We start from the raw sequence: 17,048 nt of genomic DNA, 5'->3' as shown, positions 1-17,048 counted from the left end.
TTATTATTATTATTCAGAAGTTGTGTCACCAGCCCCTGCTGCCATATATCCAAATAAATATTCATGGCTAGTGTGTATAAAGTCCTGTTTCCACACTCCTCTGAATGTGTTTGTAATAAATTTCAGGGACGTAAAGAAGAGGACAGGCGATTGGTTCTACGACCAAAGAGTTAATCGTTTCTCTATGAATCCTGGGCATGACCTCGTGAGGGTCTCCCTGAAAAAGAGACCACCAGGTTAGTTAAGACAGGAACCAGACATGAGCTTCAGTGGTTCTGATCCTAACAGTTTGTTTTATTCTTATAGCGAGGAAACGTGAAACAGCAGGAGAAAAACTCTTGAGAACTGCAGTTCTTCCCAAACCAGCGCCTCTGCCCAGACAGAAAAATCCGCCCGTTGACGCAGAGTGAGTCTTCTTCATTCTTACGGTTTTCTGAAGGATTAGTGTGAGCTTTCTCACAACGCACAGGAAGGAATATTTCACAACTATTTGTTACATTTTCATTGACAGTCAGTCAAGTGAGCATTCAGGATCTATTGCTTCAAGGGAATCTCTTGAACCAAAGGATAATGTTTCTGCAAAGCCTCCCTGCAGTGACACAGAGTCTGCAGAAAACGTCAGTATCCTTAGCGTTAAAACCAAGACTGAATCCGGCCGGGCAACTCCTGAGCAACCGAGGTAAATTCACAGTTTAACACTGTTTAGACTCGCCTTTAAATAAAAAGTGAAGTGGAAACTGAAACCGTAACTCGTATTATTTACATGTACTTTATACTGTTTCCCTGAAATTATCTTTATTTGACAAAATTCAAAGATTTAGCAATCAATTCAAGCATATGTGACCATTTTACCAGTGATGTATAGAAATAGAGATGAATAACTAGAGGTGCACCGGTTTATCAGGCAGCCGATCTCCTTAATTTTGGGAGATCAGAGATCGGCCGATATTTACATGTGTAGCTGATCTTATCTGCCTCGGCGAAGGTTTAAAAATGAACCACCATCCTCTTCTGCTCTCCCATGAGAGGTTTGACTGACAGATCAGCCCATCATGTCTGCCCATTCAGTTAACATGGTCACCTCACTGTAGGCACCAACTTTATTGTTATATTTAATTAAATTTCAGACAAAAAAAATCAGGTCAGTCTTTTTCAAGATCAGTAATTGGTGATCAGCCAGAAAACTGCAACCGGTGCTAAAAATAATCACGGCTTTTTTTAAATGAGTGAATGGGAGTTGAATTATAAGAACAACTCCAGTTTGAACTACAGAACATTTCCAAACTCTCACCTGAAGTAAGGTTTAATTTCTGGAATGTCTTGGTAAGTTTTAAGTTCAGCGACGTTAATTATTTTTCAAACTAGAAGCGGAGCTCACAAATCTCAGGATTGTTGGTCAGATATTTATTTCTCTTGTTTTGTGTGTTTTGAGCAGCAGAATAAAGCTGCACATTTCCAAAGCGTTTCTTTCAGTAGATGTGTTTTCCTGCAGAGCTCGCAGCTCCGTCCCCTCCAGCCCAGCAGGCTCCAGTCCGATGGCGCCGGGCAGAACGGACGTTGTAAGAACTGAAAGCGGCAGCTCAAACACCAGCTCTGTAAGGACTTTTACTTCAGTCTTAAGTGATTGTGTTTTTATGCATGTGTGTATATTTTTTCATAATGCTTTACCATTTTTGTCCTGAAGGCTCCGGATGTGAAATCCCGCAACGCGAACTCCGACCTGGACGTTGAACGACTCTTCAAGAAAAGCGTCAAAATAGACCCAAAACCCAAAGGTTGTTAATCCCATTTAGAAAAACTGTTATTTTATTATATCTACCTAACTTCTGTTTTTATTCTATTAGAATGTTTATCAACACTTGACTTGCGTGATGGTGGTGAGAAACCAGAGGCTTCGATGGGCAAGCGGAGCCGCTCCGTTCCAGGCTTGGACATTCAGGTAAGTGGTGAATATTATCGTTTATTTATAGAATCATTATTGTATCATTTCTTTCTGGTTCTGATCGGGAATCTCTGTCTGTGATGCAATCTTTTAAAATGCCTTTACTGGGACAGTGGAGTACTTGACTGGGTTTGGATGTTTCCACTTTTTGCTCATGCTTCATTATTGCATGTACTGACCAGGCCTGTCATGGTAACAAATTTTACTGGATGATAAATTGTCCCAGAAGTTATGGTGATAAATGATAATATTGTTATTTTGAGACCATTTGCAAGTAATGTAAGGGTAATGGCATAATAATGGAAAAACAAATTTTCTCAAAGATCAATAAACTTAAAGTCTGATGAACATTTAAAACTGGAACTGGAAGACATTTTAAATATCCAAAATAAATAAACAAAACAACAGAAACGAATAAAATTAATTATGAAGTCTCTGTAAGCAAAAATTATCCTTTAAAAAACAACAAAGCTAGCTGAGACCAAAACTGAAGAGTTTTATCATCCAGTTTTTGGTAGAAATAGAGAAAAGAGAAAAACAACAAATCATGCAAATGGAAATTGAGTTTGTTTTAATTTATCAAATGTAATCTTGTCTGTGATGGATTTTCCATAATGGTGAAACATACGTGACCAGAAAAATTCAAACTTTACCCGATTGAACCTGGATCACTGCAGCTGCTGTTGACATTATGATGAACTCGGCTTTATAGTGTGACTGTTGTGTTTATTTAAATGTTTTTATGACCACACAGGAGGATGAGGAGGAGGAGGAAGATATTGACCGTTTGGTCAGCTTTCATAAAATGTCGATGGCCAGAAGTACCTCCAGTCTGCAGAGTTCAAAGGTATCAATGCTCTGACATTTCTTACAGCAGGCGCAGCTGATATCAGCTAATCTACATGAGCATCTTTAACCTCAGGATTTCCTGCCTCCAGTTCGGAAATCCTGAGCTCATCTAGAACGCCAGCTTACTCAGTTTTGGTACGAATTATCTTAAAGAAAATGGCAAATTTTTGCATGTTTAAACAGAATTTGGATAATAAGAAAACACTATTAGTCCTTTAGGAAATGTCTGAGCAGCGGTTATCCAAAAATCAATGTTTGCTTTAAAATGCAGACATTATTACCGACTCTTAACGTCTGTTTGTGCAGAGCATGACGAGTATTTACAGTGAATCCGGAGACTTTGACAGCGTGGAGGTGAGCGGCGACGTCGTCTTCTCTCTGAAGTACGATGAACACACACAGAGCCTCCATGTGTTCATCAAGCAGTGCAACGGTCTGGCCTACGCCGATGCATCGCGCCTGGTTTCCAACCCGTGAGTGTTAAACTTCCAGCTGTACGACACAGAAACTGTGACGAATAAAATCCTGGACTTGTTGAGCAGCAGGATTGATGGTCTCTGCGTTTTTGATGTGCAAACACGCCTCAGCGACGTTTCCACAGCTTTGATCAGTTTAGATAAGAGGCTGTTCTGTTTACACAAGCTCGATTCTTGCATCCCTCTGGTGATTAGCTGAGCTTCACAGGAAATTGTATGTTAACATTCACCTCAGCATTTAGTCAGGAAATGCTGCAGAAGACCAGCAGTTGTTCCTTGGAAAAACCTAAACTTTCATCCTTTTTTCTCCCTCTTTGTTTTGTGTTTCAGTTATGTGAAATGTTACCTGCTGCCAGACAAATCACATCAAAGCAAGAGAAAAACCAGCATCAAGAAAAACACCATCAACCCCGTCTACAATGAAACTATAAAGGTGAACTTTGCATTTTGGCTTAAAGAAAACTTCAGAGTTGGTTTTCTTGCACTGCTCCAAGTATTGACCGCACCCACTCTGACCCTGGGATCTGTGTTTACTTTGCAGACAAGTACAGCTATTGTCAAATATTGATTTTTGGTCCTGCTTTCAGTGGAGGCAGCTGAAACACAAACAGAGCAGCTTACATGGAAATTAGTTGAAATATTTGATAGGAATAGTTGTTTAATATGCAGTCATTTTGAATTTTAGGTACAAGTTGAGAAAATTTAAATTTGTTTTGTTTTTCGCTCATGATCTTTATCATTACGCCTCCACCAGTCGAGCCTTTACAGGATGTCCACTCTTCCTTAAAAAGTCTTAAATTTGTGTATAAAATGTTAAGGCCTTAAAATGTCTTAGATTAATTTTAAAAATGCAAGTTGGCCTTAGATTCATCAGTCTTGTATGTATATTATTATTTTCTCTCAGACTTTTCTTATACATTTTTTGTGTTCCACTGTTTTTAACTAAACTGATGTGATCCCCATTTCAAAAAGTTTGTATTGCCTGTTGGCTGGACGATGTTCATCTTTGCCATTAGCTCTTGCTAACTGGTACATTGCTGCTTGAAGAAGCAGGGCACCGTTCCACTTTAATCTGCTTATTTTTATATTCATTATACATCTGTCAAGTTTCCTGTTTGGCAAGAAAGCTGACTAGCCTCACTGTATCCAAATCTACCTAATGGTATAAATAAAGTTGATTTAAAATATGATTTTTCTTTTTGTACATGTCTGTCTTGCTACAGGTATTAAATTTCACTGTTAAATGTCTTGAATTGGAATGTGTGACACCTTCAGAAACCCTCCTTTAATTATCTGATTTTTGCTGTCCAGTACTCCATCGTCCGTTCTCAGCTGGTCAACCGCTGCCTGATGATATCGGTGTGGCATCACGGTCGCCTCAGCCGTAACGCCTTCCTGGGAGAGGTGCAGGCCGCTCTGGACTGCAGAGACCTGGAGTCAGGACGCGAGGAACAAATGGCTCTCATGGCAAAGGTAGACTAAAGAGACGATTCTGTCCTGAAACGAGGTTTTCTGGTGGATGATGGGTGTTTTCTGTGTAGTTTATATCCTACCTGTTACCAGAACATCTGAGGGGAAAACAAAGCTTACAGAAAATGTGTGTAGGTACTAATATCTCACAGAACCTGGAGTTTGGAAACCAGATTCTTCCTTTGTTTTCTAAGGTTGGTCTAAAGCTGACCTGCTGGCCACAAGCCTTTATTTGGGCTTCCTACACAGTCTGGAAAGTTACAGAATTTGATCTAAAATCTTTTATAGATGAGCACCAATCAGGAGAAAGCGTTGTATTTTTCCTCCTTGGTAGAAATATTTTTACCAGTAGTTTTGGTCTAGTTTCTGAAGTGTCCTTCCACACAAGTAACTTTTCAACAAGATACCAGGGCTTGTTTTTAATTAGTAATTTCTTAATTTTGAGAAATGAGAGAGTACTAGTTCCACTGGCAAATTGTTTCACTTATAACTAGTACTTTTTAAGGAATTATTGACTTGAAACAAGCTGTTTAGCTAAAAGTTGTTTGTAAGTTTTATCTTATTTAAAATGTACTAAGACATTTGCACTAGAATTAAACAAAATTATCTAGTAAGATTTTCTGTTTTTGCCGTGTATCTCGTCTAAATGTTGTATCCCTCCACCAGCCTTTCAGTCAGTTCATCCTTCCATCCAACCTTTTTTGGTTTATTCACCGGCCCATTAGTCCTCCTATCTGCTCATTTCTACATGTTTACATGTATAGAAATATTTGCCATGAACTTTTTGTCAAGGTTTTTACTGAAGAAATGGGAAGGAACTCTAGAAATCTGAGTTTGGAAAAGTCTAGAATAATCTTAAATGTGTGAAAACCTGGTATAGTTATTAATCTGTTAAATATCACTAAGCTGTTTCCCTTTTCACCTGAGGTTGTAAGTATTATAATTTATGCAGGCATTAACTTTTTTATTAAGAGGCATCATCAGAAGAGATTTCATATTACTGATGATTTAGTAACCAGTAGTTTTTTCATAAATGTCCCTGAAATAAGATTTTCCTGCCATTAGTCCAAAACTGCCTGCAGCCATAATCTGTCTTGGAAAATATTTAAAATTACAGGCCACTTTTAAAGACATTTATACTGGAGCGCATTGAAGGTTTCTTTGTGGTAAATTTTACCTCAGATAGTTATGAGTGTCTAAAAGTTTGAGGTTTAAACTTAATTTCTCAGTAAATGCAGCACCTTCAGTCTGTGTCTGTGCTGCTCGTTCGTCACTGATGTGGCAGAAACATTGATCAGCAGCAGCAGCAGCTGAATAATGGAGCCAGCAGAGAAATGTGATGTTTTTAAAACAGGAGACAGTCCAGTTGCTCTTCCTCCCTACTTTTAGTCAGAGACCAGCAATACCTGCAATCAAGCTCAAGTTGAACTTTTTATTTTTAACAAAATCCCAAATAATTTCTCACTTCTCATCCAACCCTTTTTATTCCTTGGACCACAGTCTGCTTTGGAAATAAATCTTTTAATTATAATGTAATATAATAAAAACAAATCTAATCTTTTATAGGTTTTAAATGGCTGCATTTCTTTTTCTTACTGAGATCTTCATTTGTCCAGTTGAGAAACTGCTTTGTGACGTCGGATGAATATTTCACATATATTTAACTGTTACAACACATCAGCTAAAGCCATGAAATCATTAATATGTTTTAGTGTGAGTATATTTCTGCTTTAACGTAGTAACTGTACCAGCTGAGCCACACAGTCCTGATGAACCTTGTTTTGTTTTTTGGTCATATTCATGTTTTGGTTCCTAAATGTTTCCTTTAACAGACGGGGTCGGCTGTGCCAGCTTCACCGTTTGCTCAGTACAAAGGAGAGCTGGTGATCTCACTGAAATACGTCACGCCCAAAAAGACGACCGCAGAGAAGGTCAAAGGTAACGTCTCAGAAACCAGCTTTCTGCCATGCACTTTAAAACTCTTCCCATCAGTTTTTGTTTCTTATTTTCAGGTAAAAAAGCGCCGCCTGTGGAAAGTGGAGAGCTGCATGTCTTGATTAAAGAAGCGAAGAACCTGATGGCAATGAAAGCCGGAGGAACATCTGACAGCTTTGTGAAAGGGTGCGTCACACGCCTCAGGAAGGGAACTGACATCGATTCATTATTGATCCCACTTATCGATTCTCATTGAGCTGGGAAATAAACTCTTTAATTCAAAATATGCACCATGATGTATTCGATTAAAGCAAAATGAAAACTTGCTTAAAGAATAAGAATCCCTCTGTCAAACATTTTAACATAACATGCAACTTTCTGCACATCAACAGTTTTTGTGCTTTTAATATAACGAACGAGCCTCATCTGAAAATATATTCTAATTTATTGAATGTGACTGAATGTTGGAGATTATTCGTTCAGTGTGGCGCTAACATTAACACAATAATGTGGAGGAGTTTAACGTTACCTGGGACTTTTACAGCAGAAGACGCTGTGGTCAGAGAGTCGCCGCTGTTGCTAAGCAACGTATCAAACACTTTCCATTCGTACAAGTCAGCTCCATCTGTGTGGTGAACTGTTTGAGGATGATGGAGGTATTTACTCCTTTCATTGCGATTAAAGTTCTGACCATGTTCCAACCAGCCATAGTTTTGTCTTTTTTTGAGAAATATAAAGATATTTTGACGCCATCTTGGATATTTTCTAATTTAAAATACGAAGCATGTGCAAACTGTCATCAAGCAAATGCGTTACAGGAACCAATAAGTGGATTCGTTAAGCAGGCGGCTTAATGGATCCAAGAAACTGAACTACTGTGAACGGATTCCCATCCTTATAGTCGCTTTAACGACATTTATTGAAACATTTCTTAATTTACTGGGTTTGTATTTGTGGCTCTCCAGGTACTTGTTCCCGTCTAAGGCGAAGAGCACAAAGAGAAAGACCGACATCGTGAAGAAGAACCTGAACCCCCAGTATAACAGCACGTTTGTGTACAAAGAGCTGAGTCTGGAGCAGCTGAGAGAGATGTGCCTGGAGCTGACGGTGTGGGACCGAGAGGCCATGCTGAGCAACGAGTTCCTGGGGGGAGTCCGCCTCAGCTCAGGAAAACGTAAAAAACTGATGTTTCTGTTTTCAGCTCGAAAATCTAAAAATACCAACTTCATCAGGTTAATCAGATTAAGTGTTGTCAGGGTGTAAAACTGGAATGGTAACAAATCCTGATTCATACTAATAGATGAACAGCATTTTAAAGGGGCAGTATTATGTAAAATTTACTTTATTTTAGCTTTAAATTATGTTATTTTCTCATCAAAAACATACCTGGAGTGTTTCCTTGATTCTCTCATGCTTGAGAAATCCTTTAATCTCCATGGCAACCATTCAGCTGTGCAAAATGCCTGGGTGGACTTGGCACCACCCTCAAGGCGCAGCTCCACCTCCGAGCCACAGTTTTCAATCTTCTGATCTTTCCCCAAATCCTTCAGACTAGCCAGCAGCATTTGGCAAACACCTGGTGGAGCTGCACTTCTGCTGAGCTCATTATACAAACTACTTCTCAGTTCAACACTGGTAAAAACGTAATCGAGGAGCAATGTTGTGAAGAGACGGAGGCTCAGTTGTTACAGTTGTTAAATTGCAAAGTAAACCTTATGAAAATCCTGTTTATTCCAAATGACTTAAAATTACAACTGAAGGTAGCGTAGTTACTTGATGGTGCAATAAAAACAGATAAAAATGTCATTTTAATATTTAAAGATGAACTCTTTATTTCCACATAATGGAAAGAACTTTGTATGTAGGTCTTAATTTTCCAGGTTGGTTTACTGTAAGATCATCACTACTTCTCTTTTTTTCTCTCTTGTGTGAACATAATATGAGTCAAAGGAATTTTCCATCATGGATCATAACGGATGCCGTGTAATCTTCACACTGCAGGCTCTGTAAAAATAGGAAAAGAGGAAGTGGAGCTGGAGTCTGTGGGAGAGGAGATCAGCCTGTGGCAGAAGATGATGCAGTACCCCGACTCGTGGGCAGAGGGCACTCTTCCACTGCGTTCCTCAATGGGAAAGACGAAGGGTAAATGAGGGCAGAGCTGAAAATGATCTGATGTGATAAGCTCTGGCCTCAGAGACAAATGGGAGTCTGGATTCATTGGAGAAACCAAACTTATCTGACCAGAAGCTCGGTGCTGCAGTTTTACCGTCTGCTCACTCCTCCCTCTCTGTACGGGACTCAGCTTATTTCACCCACTCCTGATTGGTGTTACTATTGAAAATGCACCAAAGCATCACACTTAGTCACTTTTTCAAACTCTGACTGTATGTATTACTATTTAAAATCATGTAGGACACAGAAGTTTCTTAATTTTTCACGCTTGTCTTTATAATCGTTTACAGAAGAACACTATGAAGGAAAACCATTATAAACCGGTATTATGGAGGATTTCTGGGTTTGGATGAAAACCACCAATGTGCTTTATTCTTATTACTGTTATTTTTATAGAACTTCAATTAAAGGCCTTATTTTAATAAATTAAATAACTATAAGTTTAAGATTTTCTTTTTGGAGTGTTATCAGTCACATCTGTTGACCCAATAAAAGTTAAATCCATCGTGTTCTCGTCTCCACTTTTTTCTGTTTGCATCCAACTCGGCATGGAAACATTTAATTGACTTACAGTTAATTGTCGATTTGATTATTAGATTAATTCTAGTTCAAATCGATTAATAACGTCCGTTTTAGACATTCTCCTAGCGTTGCGGTTTGGCCACCGTCCAGCAGAGGGCGCGGCTGATCATTTTGAACCGGAGCTATTTATACAGAAACAATATGGCGGCTATTCCAGAACGGGAAGGGAAATACAATCCAACAGAGTCAGATGTGGGATGCAAAATGCACCTTTTAAGATTCCGTTTTGAAATATAAACACCTGGATATCGCTCATTAAGCCGTTATACGATAGTGCGACGTCAATTTCCCAAGAAGGTGAGGCTGTGCAGACAGAAAAACGGAGTAAAGGTAAAAAAAAAAAAAAAAGAAAATTAACATGATTAGCAAGGTTGTTGATTTTAAGGGCTGTCGTGAGTTAAAGCACTTCATGTAGCGAAATTTTAACATTTCTGTAAGATCAGCCAGACTTCCATATTCATCTCTGTTCATCAGCAACTTTTGCTTGACATATTTAATTATTTTTAATATTTTTATTTTTCACCAACCCTAGAGGTTGTTTTATATTTTACAAAATACGTCTAACCTTAATAATGTGAGAAAGGCACAATTTTCACGGGGTTTTTTTCTCAGTATTTAATACAGCTGACAAAATATTTTTATTTTCTAAAAAATGTAGCCATTTATGTTACAGGAAGACAGTCGGCATCTTGACAGAAAACTCAGATTTCTAAGAAGATGGCCGCTCCTTTAAAAAAATAACAGCGAAAAGAGAAGGAATTAAACTAAAAAATAAGATAATTAAGAAAAGATGCTGCTTGTCAAGTCATTAGTCAATTGATAAGATTAGTCAACTTTAAATTTATTAATAACTTGCATCCCTATGTCCACCTGGTCATTTTCCCTTTTCTAACATATCATTTACTGGTAAACTAGATTTTTAACTCTGGGATTTAATAGTTGAACATGACATTAAAGCAGAATAGGTTATTCTTGATTTCTTGCAATAAAAAATGTTATTTCATTATAAATTAGAACAGAATTTATTGATGTAAAGTAAAAATAAACTATTTTCCTGCCCCAGATGTTGGTTTATATTGAACAAACAGTACCAGCACTTCAGTCTTGTGTAACGACCCCATTTAAACATGAGGAGCTGCCCTCTGCTTTAATCCCTCCTGGAACTGGTTTCTGGTTGGTTGTCCCTCCACATCTCGTCTAATAAACATGATGGCGTTGCCGCGGCAGCTGGAGAGCCTCCATAAATTAATCGCAGAAGTCTCTGTGCAGCTCCAGCCTCTCCCGTTCCTCCTCCTCCATCAGGAAACTGTCTATGTAGGAGAACAGCTCCTCTGACGACACTGGGACGATGAAGCGCTCTCGGTCGATGCCCAGCTTGTCCAGCAGCACCATGCTGAAGTAGAATCGGGAGATTCTGAATGCTTGCCTAGAGACGGAAACAATACAAGCAATTAACAATAGAAACAGTCCGGTTTCATGATTTACAAAAAGATTGATCTCTTCTACCTCTTCACTATGCTACTATTGTCTAAACGCACCGTTCCCGACCAAAAACAACCAATCAGAGCCAGGAGGTGGGTCTTAACGCTGTAAATCAACCTGGTGTACTCCTTGTTCAATGTGCTAATGGTGGAGAAACAAATTATCTTTACACAAAACACTGTTTATTTGTCATCATGGGTGGTTATGCTAACTAGCCTAGCATTCATTGCTGGCTCTGCAGTAGCAGAAGGGGAGGTGTAAGACTGGACAAGCAGGCGCACACAAGTATGATTGACAGCACTACAACATTCCTCCGAGCTCTGATTGGTTGCACTGGGAGATTTTTTTTATTTTTTTACTGATTATCTTTAATACCATACTGTCACAATAATGTTTTTTTTTGTTTTCTTTTTTTTACAGAAGTTACAAAGAGGACCACTTATGCAAAACATTTTTTTCACGTTCTTTGTTCTTCTGTTTGGGTTTCTACTGCTTCCAAAAACAGGACAAGCACTTAAAAAAAAACACCTGCCTGTTTTTTGGCAATAAATTGTTTTTTGGTGTCTGGAATATGAGCCGTTTCAAAAACCTCCCGTCAAGTCACATTCAATGAGCCGTCACCTAGCAACCCCAGCTCCGTTACCTAGCAACCTAAGTGGAACTCCAGTACGTTTGATTTTATTACGAGTGTTTTGTTGTTAATTTAACATCCAGAAAACACTTTGATGCATTCTTGTTGGTTGTGCAGGAAGCTCTACTTTTGCTTTTCAAAAATGTGTGGATGAATAACTACGTATCTGTTTGCAGCCATTTCCATGTGTGAGTGTAAACGTTGAGTTAAGTGGGCGCGGCCAGCAGCAGTATATTTGGATTTAAAGTCACAAGACGCCCTAAAACAGCTCATTATGAACTGATCAGACTAAAATCTCATTATCTAAGAATGATTTTGTACAGAAAATGTAATGAACATGTTTTGTACAGACACAGACCTATACTAACCTATTCCAGGAAGCATAATATGTCATCTTTAACACATCTACTTTTATTTTTTTGTTACTGCCTCTACTGCCAGGCATGTTGGACAAAGTTTAGCCCTTTTTTTTATTCCCTGCCCTGCAGCCTCTTGCCTTTAACTACCTCTCTCTGTGTTCAGTCCTGTGAAGCTGTGGATTCATGAGTCAGGGTAAAGACTGGATGTTTGGAGATTTTCCAGTCTGGAAAGAATGAGAGGGGCTCCGTTCTCGACTTACACAGTTATTGGAAAGAAGTCTGAGCCTGGAGTTCTCCTAGGAGGAATTAGTGTGTTTCTGGTGCAAAGTTGAGACTTTTTTTAAAACTCAGCTTGTTTAATGAGCCAAAGCTTGTTTAAATTATGTTTCTTTGAAGATGGTTAACTATAAAATGGATAAGAGTAACAGACTCTCACAAGTGTTTTTTTTTTACATTAAAGGAAAGTGTTGTGAGTTTTCCAGACACATAGTTCCATTTTATAGCATAATCAAGTAATTATGTTGCCTTCGTGCTGTATATATCTAAACTAACTTGAAACATAATGGATTATATAGAACAGGAAAAGATTTCGCTTCTGGTTGTTTTATTAAAGACGTATGCGGTTGTATGGATGAGTTACAGAAGACTGTGAATAGTAAGACTGGATAATCATTTGTCATGAAATATAAATGATAAACGATCCTTTATTTTTCACATTGAATGTGAAAAATATTGTCAGAATTTGATATTTTGACAATTTTGATATCGTCAAAACTCCTATCTTGATTTGACGATAAATCAAAATAAGAATCTGGATTTATCGTCATCACAATAAATTTCAATTAATGTAAAAAAACTGACTAAAATGTTTTTTTAATCTATTTTCTGCCTTGTTTTTTCCAAGAAAGCATCCAAAAATATCAGTAAATTCATAAATATGATTAAATAAAGTCTCTATGTGCAGTTAAGTAAAATAAATCACATTTCTTTATGTAAATGACATCCTGAAGAATCTATATGATCTTTGATCTATGTCAAATAGGAATGTTTTTCAACAGTAGTATTTATACTGAATGCTGTGCTATGCAGTTATCATAATTTTTATTATTATTATTACAAAATATTGTGATAAAATTCTAGGAAATGACATTATAACATGATGAAAAAGCTCAAAAATGATGATTTTCATATTTTCCATTTAAAGGCTGAAGAGAAAATACTCCTTACTTGTAATGATATACATATATTTTTGTTAATAAGTTTATTTTCTCTGAATGACCCATTTCGATAGGTCTCACCTCAAACCCTCGATGACGTCTGACTGCAGCAGATTTTCTTTGATGCGTCCCGTCTCACGCGGCGGGGAGCCCAGCAGCTCAACCACTGTGACGTGTCGAAGGTCCAACCCACAGTCAGATTTCTGGGGAAAAGAAGAACCTGCTCGTTAAAACACTGTAAAAAAAAACAACAAAACCCTGTAAAACACTGTAGAGAGCTGAGCGACGGTTCCTCACCTGGATCATGATGTTCTGCAGCTGGTAGTCCGGGTCGGATATGTTGGGCGCCGACATGATCAGCAGCCTCCTCTTTTCATAGAACTGATCCAGGAGAGCGCCGACTGTCTGTACGCTGAACTTAAACTCCATCGCTGCATAATAAACAATAATTTACAACCTGCAGCACACAAACACTACAATGTTTGCACAGATCTAACGAGGCTTTTAAAATGATTTGTGATCTTTGAGCTTTTTTGAGGCAATGGGAGTAAAGAGGCTGTTTAGGACCTCCACACCACTAGGGGTCCCCCAAGAGCAAAAAGCTAGCATATTTGTACAGCTCTGGAAAAAGTTCAGAGACCACATAAAATGATCAGTTTCTCTGATTTACTTTCACATTTGAGTAAAATGAACATTGTTCTTTTATTCTACGAACTACTGACATGTCCCCGAAATCCCAAGCAAAAATGTAGTTTTTATCTCCAAAAAATGATAAATGGTCAAAGTAATGAAAAGGATGCAGTGCTTTCAGATCTCAGATAATGCAAAGAAAACAAGTTCATATTAAGAAACAACAAAACTGATGTTTTAACTCAGATTTCAGAAATCTATTTGGTGGAATAATCAGGAGGTTTTTAATGGGGTTCACTGCAGTAGGCTCTTTTCAGAGCTGTATGTATATGAACTCTGGCACAGTTTGAATACATATAGGAATGCAAATTGAACCGGAGAGCTCTCCAAAAGCAGGAAGTGGACTACAGCGCAGGGAATTCTGGGTAAATACAACCAAAACAAACGCGCAAGTCTGGCGCTAGCAGAGCTTATGTTCTTTTACCAACAACCTTCTATAACCACTGATATCTGACACAACTCAACTTTTGTTTACATTTTGCGAAGAAAGAAGTCACACTCAGTGTCGTCTTCTGTGGTTTTTATGTCATTTCTTTCTGTAGTTCTTGGTGCAGCGCCACCGCAGGTGAGGAGGGGAACAGGTTTTTCGAAGGGTTTGGATCATTTGATACAGTGCAGTGTGAAAACGAACTGCAGCAGCTGAAAATGTAACAAATGTAATTTTGGTCCCCAATCCAACTGAGTCCACCGGACTATCAGCTGTGAAAACATCCTAAGTGTACAGGACTCATAAACATGTATGAACTGATCCCAAATCAAAGTTCAAAGGTCTCTGGTATTAACTGAAAAAATTTAAAACTCGTCAGATAATCCTATTCCATCATTTCTCAAAAAGTTACACATTATCCACGTTTTAAACAAAAATACTCACATTTCCCAAAGATTCATGCTATTAAACACTAATCTAAATGAATTTATCGATGCACCTTTTAAACTGCTGCTGTGTTTTGTGTGACTCTACTCACGGACACACTCCGCCGGTCCTCCGCTCCAGCTGCGGTTGAACTGGCAGACTCGGCTAGACATTCCCTTGCGCTCATATCCGCCGTCACAGAGGTATTCACACTCTGCGCCGTAGTTATTCCCATCAGACGAGCAGATGAGGTAACCGTGTAGCGGCGGCGGCAGCTCTGGACACCTTCTCACTGAGACGGAGTGGAAAAAGCCTGTATCAGCTCCATGTGTTGCAGCTTGAGTCACTTCATGAGAGGAAAAAAACCCTGGCCGCTTACCCTCAACACGTACAATAAACTTGCAGGCAGCTCTGTTCCTGGCCTGATCGTACACCTTGTATCTGATGACATGCAGTCCCTCCTTAAACTCGGAGCCGGGCTGCTGGTCCACTAACATCACACTGCACAGCAGAGAGACATGAGACGGTTGGGCGTTTATTTAAAACTGAAGAAGAAGCAGGAGAGGGAAAATCAACTTACTTCAGGAATTTGTCTGCAGTATCAGTGGCAGCTGGGGGGTCCCAGCTCACTCTGGCGGTGAGCTTCCCAGGTTCAGCCACTTTCAGTCTGGATGGTGGACACCTGATCTTCGGAGGGTCGGTATCTGAAGTAAAATATTGACCACCACAAAAAACAGATACAAGACATGTCTTTTATTATCACAAGATCTGCAGCTGTGCATTTCTTATTCAGCTTGCATAGTTCTCATCATGTTACCATAGGTAACCAGGTTGAACAGGTTAGTATTGCTTTATGGGCAAAACATGTTCATTACATTTTTTCCACAAAATCATTCTTACATAAAGAGATTTTAATCTGGTCAGTTCTGAGCTGTTTTAGGGCCTCCTGTCACTTTAAATCCAAACAATCTGCTGCTGGCAACAACCTCCTATCCAGCGTTTACACCTGCATCTGAAAATGGCTGCAAAGAGATGCATAATTATACATCTCTGAAAAGCAGAAGTGGCACCTCCTGCACAACCAACAAGAATGCAGCAAGTGGGTTCTGAATGATAAGTCAACAACAAAGCACTTGTCTTTTCCACCAGTCATTGTACACGGCATATTTTCAGTTAGTTTCCCCATGAAAATATTATTCTGTCCTAAAAAGTTGTTTCATGCTAGCGCTACACATGTTGGGTGGTATAGCAGCTAAAACAATCAGTTAAAGACTTTGTTCGTCATTTAGCTCAGACAGAGAAAATAAATACTAAAGTCTGAAGTTAAACAGTTATCTCATAAGGTCTCCTGTTTACTGCCTGATTATATTATCTTTGTATCAAAAGCTCTTGCTACAATTATTAAACATATTCTCATTAAATTATCCTTTTAATTTATTTAAAACATGAATCCATCTGATACTGCAGATCTAGATTATGTGTTGTCATCCAAAGATGGTGCTCACTTCCTGTTTTTTACTGCTAATGTGTTTTTTATTTATTTGCTTTTAAAAACGACAAGGTCTAAATATGTTTTATTTATATTTTATAATTTCAATAAATAAAGATTTATGGGTCTAAAATTTACCCCTTTAGAGAACAAAGTGATGTAAGATAAACACAGACAATACAGTTAAGTGAGGCTAATGCTAATTCATAGAACTTGGTGAAGTTTTATGAAGCGTTTTGTGGAAAAGGCGACAGCTTTAATTTCAGGAGTAGAACATGAAGAGTAACTGCAGGCTGCGGTTTGGATCCTCTCAGGAAATTAGTCAGTTTCTGTGAAGCCGTGAGAGCAAACACAAGTGGAGCTTGTTTTGAGAAAGGAATCTCAGGAAGTTGAGCAATAGCACAAATGGACCCGAGTTCAAGCCGCAGTTCACAGAATTTCCTAAAAGACTTTTAAAAGTTTGAACATCTTAAAGAAACTCAACCTGAACACTCCGGCTGTACTCCGCTCCACGAACCCCCGTGCAGGCAGGTGCGCGAGTGTTCCCCCTCGATGCGGTAGCCGGGTCGACAGGTAAACTCACACCTGGAGTCCACAAAGAAGCCCTGAGTGCAGGAGTATCTGCCCTGTGGGATGAGGGGCAGGACATGGCAACGAACCCCTGCAGAAACATCAGCACATCACTGCAGTCATAGTTAGGCCTTTTTTACGCTGCAAAAACATAAAATATTACCAAGCATTTCTGGTTTATGTACAAATATCTTGTACACTTGAAATAAGACAAAACTAACTTACAAGTGACTTTTCAGAAAGACAAAAGAACTTGTTTTGAGTCAAGGATCCTTAATATTGATTTAAAACACATGTGTCAAACTCAAGGCCCGCGGGCCACATGTGGCCC

General features: G+C 38.8%; 2 protein-coding genes across 2 annotated transcripts in view; one reads left to right on the top strand and one right to left on the bottom strand.

Moving 5' to 3' along the window:
* Nucleotides 1–120: 120 nt before the first annotated feature.
* Nucleotides 121–9,353, top strand: LOC106954945 (synaptotagmin-like protein 4). The gene is made up of 14 exons (XM_015044798.1): nucleotides 121–236; nucleotides 307–406; nucleotides 512–679; nucleotides 1,493–1,595; nucleotides 1,685–1,775; nucleotides 1,845–1,939; nucleotides 2,697–2,789; nucleotides 3,098–3,264; nucleotides 3,598–3,700; nucleotides 4,579–4,740; nucleotides 6,570–6,675; nucleotides 6,750–6,858; nucleotides 7,638–7,846; nucleotides 8,674–9,353. The coding sequence occupies exons 1-14, from the start codon at nucleotides 185–187 to the stop codon at nucleotides 8,820–8,822; spliced, it is 1,707 nt and encodes a 568-aa protein (XP_014900284.1). The 5' UTR covers nucleotides 121–184; the 3' UTR covers nucleotides 8,823–9,353.
* A 673-nt stretch (nucleotides 9,354–10,026) lies between these two features.
* srpx2 (sushi-repeat containing protein X-linked 2) overlaps nucleotides 10,027–17,048 on the bottom strand; it is a 25,651-nt gene continuing 18,629 nt past the window's right edge. Inside the window, exons 4-10 of the mRNA XM_015044799.1 lie at nucleotides 16,632–16,808; nucleotides 15,239–15,362; nucleotides 15,038–15,159; nucleotides 14,771–14,950; nucleotides 13,413–13,546; nucleotides 13,197–13,318; nucleotides 10,027–10,852 (exon numbers count right to left, since the gene is read on the bottom strand). Coding sequence (XP_014900285.1) covers nucleotides 10,672–10,852; nucleotides 13,197–13,318; nucleotides 13,413–13,546; nucleotides 14,771–14,950; nucleotides 15,038–15,159; nucleotides 15,239–15,362; nucleotides 16,632–16,808 — 1,040 coding nt within the window. The 3' untranslated portion in view covers nucleotides 10,027–10,671. The remainder of the gene's footprint in view (nucleotides 10,853–13,196; nucleotides 13,319–13,412; nucleotides 13,547–14,770; nucleotides 14,951–15,037; nucleotides 15,160–15,238; nucleotides 15,363–16,631; nucleotides 16,809–17,048) is intronic.

Source organism: Poecilia latipinna, unplaced genomic scaffold (genome assembly GCF_001443285.1).
Source record: "Poecilia latipinna isolate Pla-1442-1.1 unplaced genomic scaffold, P_latipinna-1.0 Scaffold690, whole genome shotgun sequence".
Classification (NCBI taxonomy): domain Eukaryota; kingdom Metazoa; phylum Chordata; class Actinopteri; order Cyprinodontiformes; family Poeciliidae; genus Poecilia; species Poecilia latipinna.
Note: the sequence above shows the minus strand (reverse complement) of the source record. Positions and strands in the feature narration are given on the sequence as shown.

Coding starts and splice junctions, on each gene's coding strand:
- LOC106954945 (XM_015044798.1), top strand. CDS start 185: ATGAATCCTGGGCATGACCTCGTGAGGGTCTCCCTGAAAAAGAGACCA. Junction 6,859..7,637: donor TCTGACAGCTTTGTGAAAGG/GTGCGTCACACG, acceptor GTGGCTCTCCAG/GTACTTGTTCCCGTCTAAGG. Junction 7,847..8,673: donor CCGCCTCAGCTCAGGAAAAC/GTAAAAAACTGA, acceptor TTCACACTGCAG/GCTCTGTAAAAATAGGAAAA.